The 24,918-nt window shown below is 45.8% G+C and overlaps 1 protein-coding gene across 6 annotated transcripts in view; it reads right to left on the bottom strand.

Moving 5' to 3' along the window:
* Nucleotides 1–24,918, bottom strand: part of ANTXR1 (ANTXR cell adhesion molecule 1) — a 219,166-nt gene that overhangs the window by 24,292 nt on the left and 169,956 nt on the right. The window contains exons 18-19 of one of the 6 annotated variants that reach the window (XR_006215786.1): nt 21,373–21,518; nt 19,344–21,045 (exon numbers count right to left, since the gene is read on the bottom strand). The exons of 3 other annotated variants lie outside the window; for them this stretch is intronic. Coding sequence is in view for 2 of the 3 variants with exons in the window: in XM_042981612.1 (XP_042837546.1) it covers nt 21,489–21,518 (30 nt within the window). In the remaining variant the exon portion in view is untranslated. Of the gene's footprint in view, nt 1–4,373; nt 4,416–19,343; nt 21,519–24,918 lie in introns of those variants that run through there. 2 more of the 6 variants (XM_015538033.2, XM_042981612.1) reach the window with 2 other exon arrangements.

Below are 24,918 nucleotides of genomic sequence, written 5' to 3'. Positions count from 1 at the left end.
TTTTATAGTTAGCTAGGATCGGCCCCTTACAGTCTCTGCTCAGAGAGAACACAGTGGACACTGGCCTCACCTTCCATCAGAGGAGAGTCACATGCTTGCTACATAAATTCATTCTAAGCAGTACATTCAATGGAAGCTAAGGAATGTTGAAAAGTTGTTTTAAAAAAATAAAGAACAATATACACAGACTTGCTTTGAGAGCAATTATTATAATTTATAAATGTTATATAATTCAAAGAGGACTTTTCTGTTATAGACACAAGCTGTAATTTTCCTAGTGTCTCAGACCTAGAGATTTCAGACCCAATGACTTGTTGCTCCATCAACAACATGTGGGAAAAGTCTCCTTCAATTGCCTGATTACCTACTTTGAGGCATTTCTCATCATTCCAGACACCAGTGGTAACACTTGGTGGATGAAGAAACCCAGTTTCGGGGAACCACACTACAACAGCAACTGTTGAATTTTTGCCCCAGAAATTCAAAGTCCAGCACGGCCTTGCATATGGCTACCTCAGGAGTTCCTCATGAGGAGAAGGTGACAGGAATCATCGCTCCCTTACGTGGCTGGAAAAACTGAGCCACAAAGAGGTAGGTAGGGCACGGGTCCAAGGTTTCTTCGCAGCCATGAGACTGTCTTGGCTCCCTCCGTAGACATTTCTTTGCCTTTTCAATAGGTGGGACCATCAACAACATAAACGTTAACCAAAACAGACTTCAAGTGAGTTGGCCTCTCGTTTCCTTAAATCATGGCACTAATGCTGAGAATTTAATAAGATCAAAAAAGGCAGTATGTACAGTTTGGGATAGTTTGTCTCCATTAAAAATTTCCTTGCAGAGTACTACTTTGGTTTTTAATAGCTAAAAGCCTGTTCAAAAAATATACAGGAAGGATAGCTTTTGGACAGGTTCCTGATGGTGGAGGTGGCTGTGGCCAAGTTCAGCTCCTGCTTCAGATGGACAACAGGGTACATGGGCATTTTCTGCCACATGTACTGACGACTCCTGGCGGTGAGAGGAGCCTCATGCAGGGGAGAATGGAGTAAGGATGCTGCAGAGAACTGGACAAGCTGGAGCGAGAGGTTGTGAGACCACTCTTTATTTAGGATTACTAGCCAGGTCTACCACTTAGGTAAAGAAAATCGATACTGTTATGGGCGACTCCCAGCCCAGTCCCAGCCTAGGAGAAGAAGATCTGGGGGCTTCAGGCTGTCTGTTCAACATGAGGCTGTTGTGTGACTGCCCAAGGGAAGCCAATGGATTTTCAGACCACACTGGGAGGTAGGCGCTCCTCCTTCAGCTGACCAGCCTTCTTTATTTTGCTCTGCAGTGATGAGATCACACCTGCTGGGAAACTGGGGGCACCTCAGTCAAGAAGGCAAGGTGGACAAACTGAGAAGCCTCCCAGGAGAGCTACGTGATCATAAGCATCACCTGGCTTCCTTGTTAAAAACGCAAATGCCCAAACCCAAGCCTGGACCTACAGCATCAGGATCACCAAGGGGATCTGTCACTTCGGTATACTCTGAAAGTATTTATAATCAGAAAGTTTTGTGATACATGAAGATCATGAAATTTTTTAAGCAGATAGCATAGTGCCTGGCTCATTGTAAAGGATCCAATTATTAGCTACATAAAAAAATGGTGAATGAATAAAAGAACAAGATTTACTCTGCTAGTTGGTTAAGGGAGACTAACTGATACCCTAATTTTCCTCAGTGGTGTGTGTGTGTGTGTGTGTGTGTGTGTGTGTGTGTGTGTGTGTGTGTATTTCTCCTGCTGGTGGACACTGGGATGTTAGCTAGGCTCAAGTCCTTAAGTCAAAAAGATGAACCCTTCTTTTGGAGAATTTCTGGTAATTAGTTTGAGGAGATACATATGTACAGAGAAGTTTTCTGATCACAGCAGGGGCCCACAGCCTGTTGGGCTCATGCAGGCTCTGACCACACCTCAAATCTTAAAGTAGGGCTACCACAACCCTGAGAAGGAACAGGAGGACTTCTCAGTAAGAGGCAGGCTCTGGGAAAAGTAGCCCATCCATGGTGGACCAGGAAGCTGTGGTCTTGGGCCTTACTGGTTTAATTCTTTTAAGCATTAATTAAGTCCATGAAATAAAAACATAAACTTTGTACATTTTCAGCCATTAGCAAGACTAAGAATGGGTTTCTGATATCAAAATAGGGCAGCTGTTAAGGCTCCAGGCTTGTTTTCATTGGACCTGGGCCTTTTAGACCAAGCTCTCTAGATTTTGGGACCATTTATATCCCTTCTGCCCTGAGAGCCCCCTTCTCAGTTAGGTGGTGAGTCTAGGGGGGGCAGGGCCCTGCTTTTCTGCCAGCCTTTCACTACAGCTGTAAGTCACTGCAGCCAGCTGCTCCTGGCTGGACCTGGCTGCTCCTGGCTCCCTGTTGGTGCTGGGCTCCTGGCTGTTGTGGTTTTGTTCCCGTTGTGATTTCTGGCTCCTGATAAAGTTGGTCGAAGTCAAGTCTGGAGGTACCACCCCTCCTAGCAGAGCTCCAGGCTCCTCCAGGTGTTCTGGAATAGGAGGAGCTTTATGAAAAAGGGACCTGGCAGGGACTCTTGCCCTTCAGAGGATCTTCCCCGCAGCTGCTGCTCTTACCCTCCGCATGTCACTTTCAACGTTTTTTTTTTTTTTTTGTTTGTTTTTTAATTTATTTTTGGGACAGAGAGAGACAGAGCATGAACGGGGGAGGGGCAGAGAGAGAGGGAGACACAGAATCGGAAGCAGGCTCCAGGCTCCGAGCCATCAGCCCAGAGCCCGACGCGGGGCTCGAACTCACGGACCGCGAGATCGTGACCTGGCTGAAGTCGGACGCTCAACCGACTGCGCCACCCAGGCGCCCCCGCATGTCACTTTCATGGCGACTGGTGAGGAGTGCTGCTTCTCCTGGGTTTTCTAAGCAGCTTGAATCCGTGACTATGCACACTGAATTGATGGTTTTTTAGACTGACAAACACAACGAAATTTCCCTTATGACTTATCCTCAGTATGAAAATATAAATGGAAACCCAACCCTCTTATTTTTTTTCGGAACTGAAAATGAAATTTAAAATTCCCAGCTGTCATCTATTACTATAGCCTTTAGTTCAAGTACTTTTAAGATAAATGACCTTTAGAAACAGACCCAGACCTTCTAAAATCCACTGTAGCTGAGTCCTGCCAACTTAACTGTAATCAATGAAGGCACAGAACATGTCTCTTCTGCAGTTTTCCCATGAAGACTGGGAGCATGGCCTGTGATAGCTTTTGCCTCTTGGGTTGACATTCTTTTGAGAGGCCTCTACCCTGTTCCTCTGTGTCTCCTTAGGAGTGCTCAAAGGCACTGAATCCCTTGTACTGAGCTCTCTGGGTGTTTAGGAGCCACCTGAAGAACTTGCCCTTGAAATAACCCATGTGCCCGTCTGAACAGCAGTTCCAGGAACCAGCCTGGGGCAGTCTTTCAGGACTTCAGTCTGACCTGAAGACAGTAAATTCACAACCATGTGACTAAAAGGGGGCAGACATCTTTCATCATTTGTTCTCTATGAGACTCCAGGCTTCATAGGGAAGAGGGTCTTTTCTGTACATTTACTAACGTGTAGAAAAATACGTAAATTGCATACCTGTGAATATGCCCCTCCCACATACACCCTCCTTCTGGGCCTGTGCCTTGCCTGGTCTCCATCCCTGACCTGTAATAGGTGATTTTCTTATAGTGACAATGACATGTGCCAACTCCTGTGCTAAGCACTTCATGTACGATATTGCATTCAATCCTTCAACCTTCTCATGCGCTCATTTTGTGGAGTCAGAGAGGGAGGGTAATTAGCTAAAACTGCACAATGCGTGACAGAGCTGGATTTCAAAACTAGTGTGCTTCCTGGTGAAGTCTGTTCTTATGCTGAGCGATCCTGAGCTGATACAGAAATAATCACACTAAACTGAACTCTCCACGCTTCACATTGCAGTCTTGTTACATGAAGAGGGACAAGGGAGCCATTTCTGTGACCTGGACATGGGCCAGTGGAGGGATGGGAGGCCCTGAGGCCCTGAGCATTTCTGGTGGGAACTGCTGACTGGTGAGAGGGACGTCAGAACTTGGCAGGAAACTAGAGCGGATTATTACACAGATGGCTTCTACGTTCCAAAGACAGGAAACGGTGGTCATCCCTGTGAGCAAAGGTTTGCAGAGAGAGAATCGTGCCAAACCTCATTTAGTTTTGCAAGTCCTACTAGATTTGTAGATGGGGGCTGACAGATGGAGTTTATCTGTGTTTCAGCAAATCGTTTCACACGATGTCTCACAGCACATTTAGAGAAAAGATGGATAGATGTGGGTTGGATGTTGCAGTTGCAGTTGAGATGGTTCCGAGAAGGTTCAGAGCGCTGATTAATGTAGCAGTGGGCATTTGTTCTGAGGGCCAAACACAGGGTCAAGGGTGTAGCAAGCATTTAGTAAATATTTGTTGGTCATATTAAACTCCCGGGGAGGTCTTTAGTGGCCCCGTGAAAGGGCTCTTTCTTTGATTTAGCAAACATTACAGAATAGATGAGTTTGGGAGGTGGAGGGAATAGCAGGTCTGATTCTTGACAAAGGGAAAGAGAAGTTGGGTCTAGTACTGTCTTTTTTTTTTTTTTTTGGCCTCTGGTGCCCAGCCTCGCAGTCATGGTGATGATCCAGGCAGGACGAGCACAGGTCTCGTACCATGTGAGGACACACTGTGTTTCATGAGCACTTAGGCATTCTAAGGGGGAGGCACCAAGACCTACTGTGGGAAGATTGCATGTGTGTGTTTTGGTTTCCTGCCCATTGCCCATCTAGAACCAGATCATCTGTCTTATCTGTTTTTCATACTGGGGTTCTGGTAAGATTTCATTTAAAGAAGGAGTTCTTTTTTTGGCTAAAAATGCCTGAAAACTGCAGACTCTGAGGATATCTAAGATTCCTGTTAGCTCTAAAAATTAAGTGGTTTTATTAAAAAAGTTTTTTTAACGTTTATGTTTTTTGAGAGAGAAACAGGGACAGAGCATGAGTAGGGGAGGGAGAGAGAGAGAAGGAGACACAGAATCTGAAGCAGGCTCCAGGCTCCGAGCTATCAGCACAGAGCCTGTCACAGAGCTCGAACCCATGGACCACGAGATCATGACCTGAAGTTGGACGCTTAACCGACTGAGCCACCTAGGCGCCCCCCAAATTAAGTGCTTTTTATTTTTATTTTATTTTTTTAAAATTTTTTAACGTTTATTTTTGAGACAGAGACAGAGCATGAACAGGGGAGGGTCAGAGAGAGAGGGAGACACAGAATCCAAAACAGGCTCCAGGCTCTGAGCTGTCAGCACAGAGCCCGACGCGGGGCTCGAACTCACGGACCGCGAGATCATGACCTGAGCTGAAGTCAGACGCTTAGCTGACTGAGCCACCCAGGTGCTCCTTAAGTGCTTTTTAAAAATTGTACTGGAGGAGGAGAGAATGCTAAAGGCAGTCTCCAAAGAAATATTGGCTTTATTTCTCATTTGCCTTTCACCTCCTGGTCCTCGGCCTCTCTGGCGAATCTCTAAAGGTGTCCCCACCTCTAGGCCGGCATCTCCTCTCTTGGTAGTGCTCCCTCCTAGCAGGTCCCCAGCAGCTAGGTTCCTGGAAGCTCCTTGTAGCAAATGGCCTTCTTAAGTGTCAGCGACTGATGGCTTCCCTTTAGCCGCTATGTTGTTAAAGAAGACTCAGATGGCAGAGAGGATCTCTGACTGATAGAGTTTTAAGCCATGTGGCCATGTGAAGAATTTGAGGAAGGGAGGGAGGGATGCTTTGGGCCAGCCAGTGGAGCCTGCATGAATCTTGCTTAGAGAAATATGGGCTTTCACCAGGTTTGTTAGTTCATTCAAGATTATTTTTTAAATTATCTGCTATTGGCCAGCACGCTACTAAACACTGGGGATAAAAATTGAGTAAAAATAATTGCAGTCGCTATGCTCACAAAGCTTATAGTCTGGGGGAAGGTGGCCAACTTTGCTTAAAACTTAATTTATTAATTCAACAATTATTCATCGAGTGCCTATTCTATAGCAGTGAATCAACCAGATGAAGTTCATGCCCCCATGGGGCTTATATTTAAATGAGCACATAATTAAAAATCTGACATAAGTGTCCAATGAATGTTAAAATGGAAGTTTTGACTAGGCTCCAAGGTGCAGACAATTCTGATGAGGAGCCTAATCACCCAAAGCAGATTCCAAGGCAACGTCTGTAAACTGGCCCCATGAAGCTTGGACCCCTCAGCCAGGTGAAAGATATTAAAAGGGGTCAGGGTGGGGAGGATTGGCAGAGGTACTTCTTGGAGAGAGCTGCTCCTGTGCTGTGAGTCCCCAGTGGCTCTGCCACCAGGTAGAGGGGCTTAGGGAGGGCAGGCTTCCATGGGCTTCCCCTCAAGCCCAGGGAGGTGAATGAGACTGATCCCAGAGTGAACACAGAGGTCTCATGTCTGAGAAAGCAGGAACAGCCTGTGGGAACTGGATAGAGACAGCTGTGACAGGGTTAGCCTGGCCACGTGTGGTGTGTGTGTCTCCTGTGGAGCAGAGGTGGCCGTGTGGAAGGAGGTCAATGTGGGGTCTTCTTGGATCCTGTCCAAAGCCACTGACTAGGATAGAAGGACTTTAGCAGCAAGAAGATAGAGGTGACCACCAGATCCAGAGATTGAGGAAGCAGCCACAAGCAAACATTGGGTATAAAGAGACATCTGTCCATGTCAAAAAGAGACATCTGTCCACTGCAGGAGAGAGGATCCAGAAGGAAGCTCCAAAGAACACCCCACAGGAGAAACAAGTCAACATTAAACCCGTGCTGGGCCCACAGAGCACAAAGCCAGCTTGACGGTCCCAGTTCAAGGAGGAGCTTACTTCCTCCCTACCTCTGCTCACCTGTCCCAGCCAAGGAGATGTAAGAAAGTGGCCAAGAAGCTGGGACGGGGGCTGGGAGGAGAAAAGCAAAGTGGAGAAACAGAGAGACACCCATCGGCCTCCTTTACAATGGGAGTCCAGCCCAGCTGGGGGAGGAGGGAAGATTTAATGCTAAGTCAGGTTTGAGGTCTTGATTGATCTCAGATTGGACTTTCTAACTACTGAATTTAGAGTGTGGTTTTGATTGCGGACCTGCCTGAAACCTAAGTGGGCTGAACAGTTATGGTGCCTGCCAAGTTTGTATATGATGGCTGGAGAAAAATCTCTCAGCGAATAAAGCATACAAGCAAATACAAAGGAAAGTTTTATTTTGATCATGTTACAAGTCTTCTTGTTCCATATACCAGGGTAGCAGGGCTCAGAAGGAGAGAACCACAGTTATGTGGTACTGGTAACAAGGAACTAATCTAACCCACAGGGTGGGGGATGGCTTGCTTTCCTTGAACCTGAAGACTCCAGTGTCCTTTTTCCTTCTTCCTCCTCACAGCACAGAAATGCTCTCTGGGACTAGGCTCTCACAGACACTCAGTTCCTCACACACATTCAACTCTTTTTCTCCTCCATGGCTGGCTGTCACTTAGTGTGGAGACTGCTCTCGCTCTGGCCTCAATCCTGCCCTAGTGGAGCCCTGCCTGACTGCGAGTCCTCTGGGGACCGGTGGAGGGACCAGAGGAGCTGGGCCGACCGCTCTCCCACGCCCCGCACTGGCCCACTATGTTTGGGGTTCAGTGCCCCCACCCACGTCCCATGGCTGCTGGCACTTGGGCCATGGTCATCTGCTCACAACTTGTAAAAGTCAGAGGAAATGTTGACTGGAACCCAGGCCTTTTGGCATTCAGGCTCTTTCCACAAACCACATTTGGGAGACTGATTTAGGTGTTGCCTTGACACTCTGAAATGGAATTTTTGCACAAGCATAAAAGAAATACATCTGGGCATTTAACAGAGTGTTGGAGACGGGGTCTAGTAAACCCGCCAAGCTATGCTTCCATAGGATGAGCTTTTCCAGGGTGGAACCCTGGCAAGGCCCCTGGCCTTTGCAGAAGGTAACTAAGTCAATGGAAGTGGACGGACAACTTACAAAGGATGGGCTCTTTTGGAAGATGCGCTTTTAATCTTATTTACAACATACGCCATTGTGTTTGGCATTTTCCAAATGTACAGGGGTAAAGAAGAGAATGTCTGGTTTAGGAAAGCAGGTTTGTTAAACTAGTGGCCACTTTTGTGTGAATTAGAAGTGTGAAGCAGACATGGGTATGTTTCTTGTGTCTCTGTCTCTGGCAGGTGGCCATTTGACCAAGAGAGAGGTCACAGACTCTTCAGCCATGGGAAGCAGAGTTTCAAACAGTCTAGGTAGTGAGTGTGCTGGTCTACAAATTCAAGGATTAAGCCCCAGTTCAAGCTGCTCTGTGAGTTTTAGGCTCTCCTGTGTAAAAGGCAGGCACTGGCTTTAGCAGAAACAATAGCTTCAGGATTATGTAATTTTTACTTTGAAGGTTATTTATTTGGTTGACTAGTACTGAACGTGTATTGTATACTATCTTATGTTGTTTTCAAAAACAAAAAGAGATACATAGACTTTTCTTAATAGTGCATTTATATACAGTGTTATTATTATTACTATTATTATTATTATTAAACACAGGTTAAGGGACCATAGTGGGTGCCATTCTCAGAGACAGCACCTCTGGTTAGAGCTGATGCCCTACAAGTGGGGCCTGGGGCCAGATCCATGTCCCTGGGTCACAGAAGAGAACTTTATGGATCTTCTTTTCCAGAAGTAGTCCCTTCCACCTGCACTCACTGGAAGTGCCACGTCCAAGATCCTATGGAATTCTCTTTCACTTTGTCACCTGTGCTCTTCTCTGCTCTTCCTCTACCTCTTTCTTGTCCTCCTCCTCCTCCTTGACCTCTTTCCCTGTGCTTCTCCACTTCCTTTAGCTCCTTCCTGCTTCTACTCTTCTTTAATACCTACCATGTGCAAGGTACTAGAGACAGAAAGGGGTAGAAACCAGCTATGCAATGCTAAATCTACGGGACATGAAGCAATTGATGGGGTTCACAGGCAGGAGGCATCTCCAAGTCCTGGAAGGGGCCAGTGAAGCTTTCTAGAGAAGATAGGACTTGAGTTGAGTTACAAGGAGAGGGGAGGAAGGGCCAGGATAATTTGGGCCAGCACGGCATTGGTGAAGCTCTTGAGGTGGGGATATGTAAGGTATGTCAGCTGAAACAGTGCCTCAGAGGGCAGTTTTCTTTGTCAGGACTTGTGGAGAAGCAGGCAGGGTCTGACTGACCGTGGAGGGTGATGGACGAAATGCCGATTAGCCCAGTATTTCCCAGAGTGCCTTCTGAAGGGCATTAGTCCCGAGTGATGTACTATAAAAACAGATCGGTCATTCATAAGCTTGGGAAATCCTGCATGATAATACCGTACACTGGCTTATTAAATGCCCGACAGAGGAAAGGAAAAACCCTGTTTAACATTGTTAAGTGTGGCATTTTCCAAATTGATTTGATCCTATGACCAGTTGTGGAATAAGCACTCAGCAAAAACACACCTTGTGTGGGCAGGCGGTGGGAGCCAGTGAAGGTTTCAGAGGGAGCGAAGTTCATTGCTGTGAAGGAATAAAAACTCCCTCTCATCTGAGAGGTGGGTGTGGAGTGTATTCAGATGAGTCAGACACCTGCTACCACAGCGGTCGATCGCCCTCTGTTTTCCTGGGAAGAGACTGCGTTGTGTAGGTGAAGAAGGGCGAGTTTTCCTTCTTTACCACTGAGAGCATCTATTGCCCTGGGGTATTAATGAAAACTCAATGCACAAGCCAAGAAAATGTTTTCACTGGCCCGAGGAGTTGCGTATACATACGCATGCACATGTAAACTTGCTGACTGACAACTTTTTTGGATCTCATATCCTTCCTGCTTTTCCTTGTTTAGCCAAAGCCTGAGCATCCTTTAAGGAAAAGCTGAAGTCATCTCTCTTCTCTGCAGTCTTTGCGGACTGATCCTGGCCTCTGGCTTGCCCTTTCCACCCACAGTCTCGCTCTTCTTCATCTTACTATCAGCAGCCCACGAATAATCACTTTATGATACACCACCTGGTTCTTAAATACAATTTCCCTTCCCCTTCCTCTCTGTTCCCAGTTCAGCAGTGCCTACCCTGTGCTGTGCCCCCAGGGGTCTAGTACCTTTACTGCTGAGGGCAAGTGAATGTGAGAGGGATCCACTCTCCTGCTAGCCCCAAATGAGACAGAAAGAATGGAATCACTTCGCTTTATTTCCATTGAAGTGATTCTGGAATATAGCAAGTCCTCGTTCATCATGGATATGTTTCTGAAGGTCAGTATGAACCATGAAGAGGCTAACAGCTAGGCAGGACAATGAATTAACACAGCAAAAAAAAACGGGGTGATAGACAACACGATCTGCTGGAGTTTCATTCTGCTTTCAGGCATTATTGCGAGGCCACTACTGGGGGAACGGGGATTAGATTTCCCAGAGCAGAGCCTGTCAGGAAGAGAGCCGCAGGAGGTTGGGCAGTGCAGGAGCACCGGATGGACCATCAGGTCAAAAGAAAGATAAAGTATCCATCAACCAGTCTTATCAGCTGTATCTCCACAAAACTTCCAGAATCCATCCACTCCTGGTCGCTTCCACTCCATCTCTGCTAGGGCACCATCACTGCCTCTCACCCAGGACAGTTGTAAGACCTCCTCTCCTGGCTTCCATTCTGGTCTCCCTACAACTGATTCTTCCCACAGCATCAAGGGCAGTCTTTGTAGAATATGAATTAGATCATGACCCTCCTGTGCCAATCCTCCACACCAATCCTCCACACCTTCATGATACAACCAGAGTAAAATCCAAATGTCTTTCCTGGGTTTACAAGCCCTGCCTGCCATGGCCCCTGCCTTCCTCTTTGGCCTTCCTGCCCATTTGTCTCCCACTACACTTGACTAGTACTAGCCTCTGACTTTCTCCAACGTGCCACGCTCTCTCTAACCTTGCGGGTTTTGCACTAGTTGTTTGTCCTGTGATCTTGACGTGGCCAGTTCCTTCTGGTCATTCCGATCTCACCTTCAACGTCAAACTCTCCAAAGACATGGCTTTTCTCACCATGCAGGCAAGATACCCATTCTCCTTCTCTCCTGTCATCCTCCAGTAGTGCCCCCTTTTCTGTGATTTCGCTTTCCACAGTTTTGGTCCCTTCCCCCCTGCACCCCCTCCACCAATCACTGCTCCAAGAGCAGACCTTTTGATGTATTGTCAGAAGGTTGGTAGTAGCTTAACACTTTGTCACAGTGCCTGTGTCATTCACTTCCCTTCAGCTCATCACGTAGGCATTTTATCCTCTTATGTCATCACAAGAAGGGTAAGTACAGTATGATAGGGTATTTTGAGAGAGAGAAAGAGACCAGTCACATAACTTTATTACAATATAGTATTATAATTGTTTTATTTTATTATTGTTATTTATCTTTCACTGTGCTTAATTTAGAAATGAAACTTTATCATAGGTATGTATGTATGGGAAAAAGCAATTGAGAGTACGTTTCATGGTTTTAGGCATCTATTGGGGGTCTTGGGACATATCCCCTGGGGTTAGGGTGGGGAGACAACTGTAATTTAGTTCTTAATACAAGACTGGGGTGCTGGGAATCTCAGAGTATAGATGCCATGAAAGGACCATAGCTCCCCTGGTTCACCAGGGCTTAGAATGACAAATAAATCCCATGTGGAATGAATAAATGCTAGTTGTAAAGCCTACGCTCTTGAATCCTCTGTAAGGAGAATTTCCTCATCTGTAAAATGGGAATGAGAACACCTACATCAAAAGGTTATCAGAGAAAATACATTAAAGAATAATTGCAAATTATAAGGCTCTTGGCAAGTCCTAGTTAACATTATTGCTCAAGTCGAGTCAGTTTCATTTTTGGTAAAATGGGGATAATATTTGCTTTCTAGGAATTTTCCAAAGATAGAAAAGATAGTCCCATAGACATACACATACTTAGAAGAGAGTTTTAAATGTTGCAAGCCCTTTCTTCCCTGTGATGATAGTGGAGAAAAGAGGCAGTAGAGAGACCTCCTTAAATACTTGTTTGCATCAAACAAAACCCTAACATGCCGGTTTGGAGCATACAAGACTTCTGGCTAAGAAAATGAAGTTTGGGACAGGAACTGGCCCAGAAAGGCAAAGTCACAGCTGACCTAGTAGAAAACCAGGAAAGGCAGGCAGATGCCCATAATTTCTGAAAATTTCATTGTGTCCACAAAATACAAGTGGTTGGAGGACTTAAGGCCTGTATGAAGTCATGTCACCCCCACTCTTTATAAGTATTTTCCAGGTCAGTCCTCTAGTCCAGAAGAAACAGTGTGAACCACATGGGTAATTTTCAGGGCTCTCATAGCCACATTTGTGAAGAGTGAACCACATGGGTAATTTTCAGGGCTCTCATAGCCACATTTGTGAAGAGTGAAAAGAAACAGGTGAAGTTAATTTTAATATAGCTTATTTAACTCAATATGTCTAGAAGGCTATCATTTCAACATGTAATCGATATAAAAATTACTGAAAAGATATTTTGTACTCTTCTGATCTCCAGGGACTTTTAAAGGCATGTGAAACTATATTTGAAATTGCATCTGTCTGTCTATCATCTATGTATCTATCTATCTTCTGGAAGTGACAGTTGGGAAGACTACTCATTTAAAATCAAATTGTGTTTCTCTCCTCTAACTCTGGTGTTTCTGGGGAAGATTTATGAGAAGCCGTGTTTCTTCAGGGAGGGACAGTTTGTTCCCTGGTTTACAAAGTTAGAGAATTTCACTAATCAAATTGTTGCTATTAAAAAAGAGTCAACTTGGAAATGGATTAGAACTAAACATGTCATCAACAGAATGGGCTGGAGAGAGCAAGAAAATTATTATAGAATAAAATTATCCAGAGATTATTGTTCACCTTTGACACAAAAGTCTCTTATTAATTGTCTTGGACCGTTTAGATATGGATTAGGTGAGTTTTATAAAGGACAGGCATCACAGCCTGGCCATGGATGATCCTCTGAGGGACCGAAGACTCATTCCAGCGTTAGAGTCTACAGCAAGCTGAAAGCACAGCTGCCCTGCTGGATGAGCCTGGAATTTTCACGTGGGCACGTTAACCTTTTCGGAAGCCTCTATTCACGTTGCTTATGAGTGGCCTGGTGTGGATGGCAGACATGTGGGTTGTTTGCTTGATGCTAATTACCCGGAAGGCCCAGTTTTGCCAAGAGATTCTGCTTTGATCCATTAGCAAACACACCTGCAACACTAGGCCACCAACAGAGGATCTAGTGTAGTGCTGCTGATGGGCTGCAGTGGGGACCATGGCCTCTGGGGAGTTCTCATGGCCTTAGTCCTCATTTAGAGGGATGCTTACTGTTTACAAGCACGGAAGGTGGCCTCAGTTCTGCAGGTGTCTTGGCCATCTCTGGAGAACCACATAGCATCCCTCGGTCTATAGGCGTGGTGGGGGCATTGAGGCAATGGCTTCATAGATTCTGGTAAGCTTGCCTCCACTACCAAAGGGCAAGACACTCAGTCTCCTGTCTATTTCTGTCTACTTCCATGTTTAAGAAACTCCACCTTTCTTAATCAGAACTGCTTTCCTTGCTAGAAAGAGAAGGGGTACACTACCTTGTGTAGCAACAGGGATGATCCCACAGTGGAATTTCCAGTGGTCTCACTTTTGTTAGTTGTACCACTAAGGCGAATGGATGTCTGTTATGATGTCCAATTTTCCAGACTCTGTGACATTTAAGAGTTTGCCATTACAAATCACCTTTAGTGAGCAGCAGAGAATATGGAAAAGCTTACTCAAGATTCACTCCCATTTAGGGCTTGTATTCAAGTCAGAGTCCTTGAAAAGTGGATATGCCAGTGCCTAGGTGTCAGCCTCTAAGGCCACGCTCTTCAATGAGGCATCCCAGTCCAGATGTTGGGAGGAAACACAAGAAGGCACAGAGGTGCCGAACGCTAGAGGAGTAAGCATCCCTGGACCTAACTCTGCTAGCATCGTGGACTCTGAACATGACTGCTTTCAGTGGTATTAGCCAAAAAGAAAAAATGGAAAAACACTGAAACGTTAAGCAAATATCATAAGAATGAATCTGTAAAGTGAGACTAGTAAAGTCAGAGAGTTGTTTTTCTGCTAAACTTTTTAAGAAGTCAACGTTATTAACAAATGGCAGTGACAAAAAATATGACTAGCAATTGTAATGAAAGTTTAATGTTTTAATAACCCTTATTAAGCTTCGTTTTACTGGAAGATGCCCCCTAGAAAGCTTAACCCTAGAAGACAGTGTGAACCTTCTTTTTCTTTAAAAGGCAGAGGATTTGGCTTATTGAAACATCTTTGCCCACTATGAAAATACAAATGCGGTTGCCTACAAAGGGAACATCAAAAAAGTTGACAATCAGCTGTGACCACCTGGGGGTTGCAGAGAGTCACAATCCCTGGGACAAGAAGGCAAAGTGAGACATCCTCACTGCCATGAGAGAAAGTGGGGAAAACAAGCCCTGGTCTCTTTCCTCTAATCGCAGCGTGTCCAGGAAAGAAAGTCAGTATTGACTTTAAACTAAAATGGCGCTGAACTTTGTAGCAGTAGCTGTGAATGCCGAGAAAGGAGGGGCCAGATGGGGATGAGGGGGGAATCTTTGAGGAAGTGGGGCTGCAGCTGAGTGCTGAGCACCCGAAACATGTGAGGAGACAAAAGGGTGGAGAAGCCAGAGCCAGGAGGTGGGTGGAACTGCTTTCCCCTTCCTCTCTCCAAGGTCAGCCTGGGCCTCCTCTTTCTGTTCCTTTCCTACCTGGGGCTTCACACATGCTATTCCTCCCAACCAGAAAGTCCTTTTCCTTTCTTCACTGGGAAAGCTCATTCTTCAGGTCACAGTCAAATGATCTCTGCTTTTGTAAGTCTTCCCTGATCCCCTAGTCTGGGTTACCTCTCCTTGCTCTATGCTCCCATGGAATCCCCAACTCTCCCCTTCCACACCACTTATCACATTGAGTATAACTTAGTCCTTTCCTGACTACTCTGTAGTAGTCGGGACTCCACCTCATTCATGCGAAATCCCTGCTGTGGAGCTTGGTGCTTGCTATGTAGTAGGAGTTCAAGATCTAATTGTTGAACGAGTGGGTGCACTCTGTCCTAGTCATGGTGTTGGTGGTTAAGGGGAGACAGGGAGAGGTGGAATCAGGAAGTGCAAAGAACATGAGGTAATTTGCGAGCACAGCACACTGTGCAGGAAAGCAGACCAGTGTGGAAGGAACACCAGTGGTTATGTCATCTTAGGCAGGATGCAGATGGAAAGGTGTTGGGAGGTGGGAGAGGGAGAAGGACAGAAAAGGAGGTGGTTGGTTAGCTGGCATGGATTCACCCTGCCTTCCAAAATTGGATCTTGTCCTACCTTCTCTTCGAGAGATCAAGACCACTCACGATCCCTACCCTCCTCTCCTGGCCTGGGGTGAGGACACAGGACAGCCAGGCAGCATAGGGCTGGTGGGGTCTAGTCTTGCCACTTCCACTAATTCCCTTTGTGACCCTGAACAGAGCAAGGACCTTATTATCCAAGCCTCATCTTCCCAATATGTAAAAAGGAGATAAGGTAAGGTGGTGGTAGGGAGAAACTAAGAAATGTACTTGGGAGTGCTGGATGTTCCACAGGAGGCTGGCTCCTCTCCACACTGTGAATTCTGGAAGGCTATCTCTTGGGTCAGCTTTTGTCATCTATGATTCAACCCACACTTCTAGCCAGAACAGAACTCCTCATCAGCTGGGGTTAGGATGATTCTCAACCGAAGCCTATTGCAGAGTTGCAGGCTGTCCCTAGAGATGATCTTTCCCAATGCCCTCAGCTGGAGGGACAGGCTCGTGGCAGCCGAGTGGCTAGACATAAACATCGTGTTTGAGGAAAGTAGCAAACTTCCTGAAATGTTACGTACTTGGGTGCAATTCTGACTCTAGAACCAAGCCCTGCTCAATCCTGATTCTGTTTGGAAGGAAACAGTGAGGTCAGATAATTTGAACAGGGATGTCTTTATCACCCAGCCCTGTCTTGTTCAGCTTCTAGTATTTACTTCTCCTCTGTTTGCTATTTGCAACTTGAAACCAAGACACGAGCTTCTGTTGCTGCGGCTGTTTGGGAGATGAGGCAATTCAAACATGAAAGTCCTAAGAGGAGCTATAATATGATGATGATGATGATGATGATGATGGGTGTGTGTGTGTCTGTGTGTGTGCGCGCGCATGTGGAAAAAGGGAGGTTAAGTTGTGGGGGACTGGAAGAGAGAGGTAGAGGGAGCAGAGGGAGGCGGGAGAGTCTTCAACCACATCAGCTGCCTCCCCATCTATTTATTTGGAAAGACCTCCCACTGTAGGGAAGGAAGTTGGTGCAAAAAAAAAAAACCCTCAAGATGTATATTTGATGGTGTATTTTGCAGCATCAACTTTGGGTTTGACTTTTCTGAAAAAAGCTAACTGCAGCTTTTGGGTGCAGTTTGGTTTTTGCTGTGGACATAGGGTGTCTTGAACTTTTTCTCTTTTAAATTCAGGAAAGTGAGCCAAGAATTCCAAGTACTCATGTCCCTCTCCAATGAGACAGTGAAGGAAAGATTTCCAAGGGTGAGAACTGGATAAATACTACTGAGAATTCAAATATTCAGGGAAGGTGCTCTGCCAAAATAAATCACACCCTCTAGGAACATTTCCTATAATTTGCTTTTCTTTTCTTTTTCTTAAATGATCTACTCTTACAAAAGTTAAAAAAAATTTTTTTAACGTTTATTTATTCTTGAGGGAGAGAGGGAGAGAGAGAGAGAGAGAGAGAGAGAGAGAGCGAGCATGTGAGCAGGGGAAGGGCAGAGAGAGAGGGAGACACAGAATCCAAAGCAGGCTCCAGGCTCTGAGCTGTCAGCACAGAGCCCGACGCGGGGCTCACACTCACAGACTGTGAGATCATGATCTGAGCCGAAGTCAGATGCTCAACTGACTGAGCCACCCAGGTGACCCCCGATACTAAAATTTTTTTATCTCTTTCTCCATGCAATGTTGCAGCCGGTTTCAGACATTGCCATCTGTCTTTTCATTCCCTGTGTCACCATTTAAATTCAAGCCTCATGATCCATGCTTGGCTCATCACAATAGCCTATTAACTGGTTCCCAACATTATTAGACCCACTGTTCCTGAGTTGTAGAACAATTTTCATCTGGCTGTTCTATAAGACAAGACATCTGTGGCCAAATTTTATATATAAGTTACAAACACTATTAATACCTAGTTAAACTTGTATTAGATAAAATGTCTTAAAATACAATATACTTTGGCACCGTAATATTTATCCCAGATGAAGATTAGCTCGCAATGGTAATAGAATTAGGTCCACACTTTTTAGTCTGACCTTCAAGGTGGTGAAATCTCATTCATGTGCACCCTGCAGCCTTAGGGGACCATGTACTCCCTCCACTCCAGCCTGAAATGTGTCCTCACTGTCGGCCATGTGCACTTATGGGCTGCATCCTGGTTCTGGAGACCTGTGACCTCAGCCCTTCTATATCCTGTCTGCTTGACTAAGTCCCAACTTGCCTTCAACACCAGGGCAAGTCCTTCCAGTCCCCAGGGAGGCCTCCTGTCCCCTTAGGCTGCCAGTGATTGCCCTTTCTCTGTTGCTCTCCTTTCCTTCAGCTCTCTCTTGGTCTGCCCAGGGAGTGACCTTGACCGCCATCTGTTCTATATCCTGAACCAATCTTTGGTGTCACGACCACATCTCATGCTTGTCTGCGTTTTCCACAGAGCCCTTCCTGGCACCTCAGCAGCCATTTGCTGATAATGATCATACTTAGCCAACTGAGTAAATATTTCCAGCTTTTGGATTTGCCCTGTTCATTTTTTTTTAAAGTTTTTATTTATTTATTTTAAGAGAGAGAAAGAGAGTGAGAGAGAGTGAGCAAGCATGAGTGGGGGAGAGGCAGAGAGAGAGAATTCTAAGCAGGCTCTGCACCATCAGCACAGAGCCCAATTGGGGCTCAAACTCATAAACAGTGAGATCATGACCTGAGCTGAAACCAAGAGCTGGATGCTCAACCGACTGAGCCACCCTCCATTTTATTTTCAACAATCAGTGTTGTCAGAATAGAGTTTATTAGAGATGCAATGAAGCAAATTCAGAGGAAAACTAAAGGTAGGAGTTTCAGATGCAAAAGGTTTCTCTGTGAAAGGGAAATGAGACAAGAATTGCAGCTTTGGGGTGCCTGGTTGGCTCAGTCAGAGATTATTTAAAAATAAAATCTTTTTTTTCTTTTTTAAGATTTTTTTAATGTTTATTTATTTTTGAGGGGCGGGGGTGCAGAGAGAGAGAGGGAGACACAGAATCCGAAGCAGGCTCCAGGCTCTGAGCTGTCAGCACAGAGCCTGATGCAGGGCTCGAACTCACAAACCGTGAGATCATGACCTGAGCCTTACCCAACTGAGCCACCCAGGTGCCCCTTAAAAATAAAATCTTAAAAAAAAAAAAAGAACTGCAGGATCTAGGTGAACTTCTTAGAGTATGTCAACCAACCTTTTTATTCTGGATGCCCACATTATCAATTTTCACCAGCTTGTTTGGGCGTGTGTTAGAAATTTGATGTGCCCGCACATAAGCCAATTGGATCTGTGGTTTCACCAACAAGCAACTCAAACGGGAATGTTTATTTCTTGACCCAGACATGCATCTGCTTTAAAATTGCCAATATTCAGGAAGGGACGTCTTATCAGCACACATAAAAGTTTTAAATTATTTTAATTGCTTAGGAAACAAAGTGATTTAAAAAATTATTTCCCCCTTATGCCTATAGGATAAAATGAAAGAATGTAATACTAACTCATCTGCAGTATGATCACAACTGAAGAAAGAAAAAAGATAAGATAGGGCAAAAACTCTATTAACTAAGCAAACACTTTTTTGGTTAGCACAAGAAATAGTGAAAAAAATGTTGCCGGGGATGATCATATTGGGAGAACCCACTGGCCTGAGCAATATCTTCCGATGTTTATCTAAAGCAATGCTTGGGAGGAAATTAATTGCTTTCTGTGTTCAGATGGTGGGGGCCACCGCTAACCCACACAGTACCTTTGAATGAATCAGGAAAAGGCCTTCCTGTCTGAGGCGGAATGTGTGCCCGTACCGGGGAGCTTGTATGTGTAGCCGTGCACAGGCTGGCCCTCCGACATGGGCACAGCCTGCATTACTAGGCACCCGTGTGCCCTGCAAACAACTCCTCGGAAAAATGGAAGTGATCTTAAAAAGGAAAGTGAGCTGAAAAGGTCACCCAGCTGGTACATGGCAAAGCAATGGAGTGATTCCAGAATCGCTGCTTTAAGCTAATCCTGATCAAGAATAGTTATTGGTGCCTCTTCTGTGGGACACGGTGTTACGTCACAGTATTTATATGCGACAAGGATCCCATTCTTTAGTAATTTATACCGTAGCTGATTATAAACCGGTATGAAACTAGTTTGTTAGTAGTTGTCAGGTATTATGGTTTTAACTTCTTAGACAGGGGGAGACCTCCGGTGCCAAAACGAAACAAAAAGCCCCAAAGCAGTTAGCACTGCTCTTTAAGTGTTGTGGGTAAACTAGGTCATTATTTCCATTCTGCGTGTGAGAAATAAAACCTACAGCAATATATTCAAGGGACCAGAAAGTGGGTTCGCTTGGGGGTGGAGTTTTGAAGTGAATTGGTTGTAACACTGCATCCGGAATTACTCATGTTTCTTGCATGCGGTGGAGACGTCCACCCTGGAACTAAAGAAGGCACTGACCCACAAGAGCGACGGGATTCCAAAGGTATGGCTGGTTCTCCTCCTCATCCGACCTTCTCAGGAACTCTGCCCTCACTCACCCCTCTCCTCTAGCATCATCGTGGGAGAGACAGAAGTCATCAAATGGGTGCTGCGGCTTCCTGCCCTCTCACCCACACCTGAGAGCCCACCTGGGCTCTGCTACCTAATTCACATGGAAGAGTGGCACTTCCTGGGCTCCAGGTCCTCTAAGCCCTGCTTTTAAGGGCTCCAGCCCATCAGCGAGCTCTTCTCCTCAACCTCTCCCTCTCTGGGCCTGTCACGAGCACTTAATCAAGCTCTAGTGCCCCATCTTAATAAAACGAAGACACATTTCAACTCCAGTGCTATCCCAGCTACTGCTTTGGCTCTCCCCTCCCATTTTCCACAAAGCTTCCTTCCTGCCCCTTTCATTCCACCGAACCTAAGTCACCTAGGTCACCAAGGTCACCAAGGTCACCATAACCTTGTGTAATTAAAGAACCGGTGCCAGCTTGTGTGTAAATTTTATAGCACTTGACACTGACCTCCTCAGTGATGTATCTTCTCTCCGTTTCCATGATCCCAGACCCTCCTGTTGCACCTTTTCATTCTCTGGCTGGTCTCTTAGTTTTCTTCTTGTTCCCTTTTTCTTTCCCCACCCTGACTTAAAGGACATGGCCCTGGGGTTCACTGGTTAACCGATTTCTCTTCTCTGTCTACGCACACTCCCTACTTCCCCATCTACTCACACTGGTCACAACTGCCATGCTGACGACTCCCAAATTTTTGCCTCCAGCTCCGAACTCTTACTGAGCAGAACTGCCTCCAACACAGGCGGGGACTAGCGTGAGGCCGGTGGGGCGTCTAGGGCACAGATCCGAAGGAGGTGCTCCTTCCCGGGTCTCAGCAGGTGCCGGCCCTGAGAATGAGTGCCTCCTGGCCCCATGCCTGGCCATCTCTGCCTGGAGATGCTCCCACAGTGCCTCAAACCTGCTAAGTTATGAGGCTAATTCTTCGTCTTCAGCCCCAAAGCTCTTGTCTTCCCGCCCTCATCCTGGTGGCATCACTGTTGGCTCAGACACACTCTGGGGGTCCTTCTTGACACTTCCTCCTCTCTCATCCTCCACAGCCAGCCGGTTACCAAATCCAGTCATTCTGGATGGAATCCAGACTCTCCTCGTTGTTCGCCACTGCTTCTGTTCACCATCCCTCACTGCCACCGTCTCCACGCTGCAGCCAGTGGGACTTTTCTAAAACACAAATCTGATCACTTCACTGCTTAAAACACTTGTGTAATTCTCCACTGTCCTCAGAGTGGGCCCCCACGACCAGCACCCCACGTGGCCTGCTGTCACTGCCTCACACTCTGTCTTCCAACATACCCCGCTCTTGGTGTCTCCCAGAAGGACCCCTTAGGGTCCTTGTTTAAGCTTCCTTCTCACTAGGATAACTGTCCCTTTTTAACTCTCCCACTCTCAGCTTAAATATCACTTCTAGAAGTCGGTTTTGATTCCAGTCTGGTGAAATGCCCTTCCTAGGTGTATCCCTCACACCCACATGAGGTGTATCCTTCATACCTCACATGCTCATCTCCATCACACAGCCTTTCACATGGGCGATGTTTGGAGACTTGACTGTTCCTGACCTTCAAGGGCGAGGACACTGCAAGTGAGCAGTCAGCACAACCACAGTGCTAGTCGCATAGAAAGTGCTCAACAAGGATCTGTCGAATGCATAAAGTACTTTAGGAATCCCTAGTCTCTGACAGTCCCGAATTCAAGCCCCTCATCTGCCCCTTGCTAGCAGTGTGCCCTCCAGAAAGTTAATAACGTACCCTAAGCCCCAGTTTCTGCTCTGTAAACAGAGATCGACATCCTTCCCCAAGTTGCTCTGAATGGGTTTGTGCTTCTATAAGCATCTGCAGTTGAGACAATGCTTGACCCTTTCTTCTCTTCCAAGTCCTACATTCAACTCCAGGAAGCCAGAATTCAGTCCCGTTCTAATTGGTATCCCTAGTACCGGCCCTATGATGGGTTCCTAGTGGGAACATAATAGCTGTTTGATCAAAGAATGTTTGAGGGAAGGCAGCCAAGTTAAAGAGGGAAGAAGAAAGAGGCAACACAGGGAATGTGAAAAATGGAGAAAAGAGACAGAGAGAAACAGAATGCAGACACTTTTCTCTGACTTGCTTATGTTACGGGAGGCTCATCTGCTTTCGAAGGACTGGGCTGAGCACGAGATAACCTGCCCAGCTCACTCCGGCCTCAGCGACAGCAGGGAGACATGGTGCCCATGTGACTGGCCTAGCTCCCTTACTGGAAGCAGCTGCACAGACAGCAGCCTGAGGCTGGAGCTCCAGGAGAGGATTTCACAACCTCTGGGGCTGAGCTTCAAATAAGTTTCAAACGTTGTTTATGTACATTTATGTGTGTACTTTTCCTGGGTCTCTTCTGATTGCAAGGAGGCCCAGCCTTGCAAAACAAGCTCAGAATGTGCCTGAGTTTTTTGTTCTTGCTGATAGTCATGGAATGTACCGGCCTCCTGATGTCAGATCTGGGAGAAACCGAGGAGCTGAAAACAAAGAAGACATCCAACTCCAGTGGGTCCCTCCCAGAGCACGTGAAGTGGGATGGCTCAAACTGAGGTAAAAACAACTGGAGAGGGTTTAGACTGGTCCATATATTGATTGAATTCCATCCGGGAAAAAAAACCCAAACATGTGAGGCAGAGTTATATTTCCTTTTCCCCATCCTTTCCCCCTAAGCAGTAACAACAAGATAGTAGCCTGAATCCGTGTTAATCATCTTCCTAGAAGGAAAGGGACTGGTGGAAGCCCATGAAGATGGTAATCATCCATTTCCCTTATGCCTGTCTCTGGAGCAGTGTGGACAGTTGCCTTCAAATTGGTGGAGAAGGAAAGAGAAGATGCAGTCTTGGATGAAAAATAGGGAATTGGACCAGATCACTGATTCTCCATCCCAGTTGCCATTAGAACCACCTGGGGAGCTTCTAAAATCCCAAATGTCCAGACCTCATCCCAGACAAGTGAAATAGAACCTTTGAGGTGGGATCCCAGTATCAGCGTTTGAATGCTCTTCAGGTTATCACAACGTGCAACCAGGTTGAAAACCACTAGATTCCACGAACCCTGATTTCTGAAGCTCCCTTACATCTCTGTTTAAAATTAGGTGAGCCTTTCTAAATCAAGCAATTTCGGGGGGCTTTTTCCTGGTCTTTGCAAGTCTGAAGCCTTGGAATGTCATGTTCACATATGTGTTTTAGAAAGAGCATGGCATAGCTATATACTGGAAGCAGAGGGATGGTTTCAGCAAATGCTTAGCGAACTCTTTACATTGTAGGATCAGATGTGTTGCTGGCCTGCTATTTAAGTGGTTTCTTCTGGCACTTGATGTTGGATGTTGGCTCAGGGATTTCCTGGTGGGTACCAAGGAACAATAGGACTGTGAGCCCACCCCGGAAAGAAGGAAGACAGGGTGATGGCAGACTGAAGGCTCATGTCTCCTGCTGTGGCCCCATTCGTGTTTTCCCTGACTTGGGGCTTGGACGGCTCTGAGGAGGTGGGCGCCAGTCCCAGGGAAGGGTGTGGCTCTGGGCTTAGGCACCCCCAGCCCTCAACTCTGTGGTAGAGGCTGGAGGCACTCAACCCTTTCGGCAGGCAGCCTCAAAGGCTCTGTTGGTGGGCCCCTGTCTGCATCTGTAGGGCTGGGGTGGGTTAACTGTGGGGAGGATGGGGCACACAGGAACAGAGGAGGAAGCATTGCCAGGTTTCTGTGAGGTCAACATGTGTTTGAAACCATTCAGAATGTAACTGAGAATGTAATTAGGTGATTTTTGTTTTTGTTTTTGTTTTAAAGGAAAAATTCAGAACCTGTGACTCTTGTTCACGAGCACATGCCTAGATGTAGTCATTTTGAGTTTATGGAAAATGTGGTCAGCCCCATAAATCAGTGCTGAGGAATTCTTACAGAGTCATTGCCATGCAAGTAATGGAGATCTGTAGGGAGTCTCCTACAGTTATGCAGGACAAAAAAGAATACACATGTAGACACAGCTATGACATAGTCCTCCCTCACCTGGAACTCTTTCCTGAGTTGCCACAAGGTAGCTTTGAATGCCCATTCCTTCCTAATCTGTGACCTTTGTTGTACAACTCCGTGTACATCAAGATGTCTGTGGCCATCGTTGTGTCATGACCTACAAAGACACAGTTCTCTGCATCTGTTCCTCCCACGTGTCTTAACATTTTATCAGGATTTCTATAAAGCAAGCCCATTTAAAAGTAGGCTGGACAATCATAACTTGTGACAACGCTGAGCATATGGTTAAAGGTATCCTAATTCATAGACCTTCTGTACTTCAAGTCTATTATTTCGTGTGATCGGAGAATGAAAATTCAAGGTGGTATTGTGTTTCTCAAAAGTGTAGAGAACATCTTCAAGTGTTAATACAAACGTTTGGTCAAAATTAGTAAGCAAGAGATTCAGTTTAGGCGTGATTCATTGGAGGACATTCCATCGGTTTGCATTCCATTGTTGGATTTATCCATTTAGCCTTTTCATGCCAAACAGTGTTGGTTCTGTATCTTATCCGTGATAACATCCCCTACTCCTTCTCAGGTTGACTCAGCTTATGAATTTGTTTCTGCCAATCTGGTCAGTGGAGAATGGAACGTTAACAAATTTTAGTGGAGATGTTTTTCAGGTGCTCTGAAAAAAATGTTCTTGTACACTTGACCAGCATAGTCTGCCATGGAAAAATAGTATGGCTGAACCTGAGTTTAGGGTATCTTATTGTTTTTTTCTTGATCTGTTAGATGAGTCTCATGCATGCTAAAACAATTCCTTAATTTCCCACAGAAACCAGATGTATAACTTATAAGGCCAAATACCACCCTGAGTACAAAGTTTATGGCCTGGGCTCATTTTTGTTAACTGGAGAGTTTGTACTTTAACATTTGCCATTGCAGTGTGTTCTTGTTGACTTTGACAGACAAAATACAAATTCCATATGCCATGAGGGCCAAGTCAGCCCCGCATTTATATGACCTGGTTTCTTTTTGCCACAACCTGGGGGCAGGAAAGCTAATTGCACAAGCTATGAAA

This window comes from Panthera tigris, chromosome A3 (genome assembly GCF_018350195.1).
Source record: "Panthera tigris isolate Pti1 chromosome A3, P.tigris_Pti1_mat1.1, whole genome shotgun sequence".
Lineage (NCBI taxonomy): Eukaryota > Metazoa > Chordata > Mammalia > Carnivora > Felidae > Panthera > Panthera tigris.
This window is presented reverse-complemented; position numbering and strand designations above follow the sequence as displayed.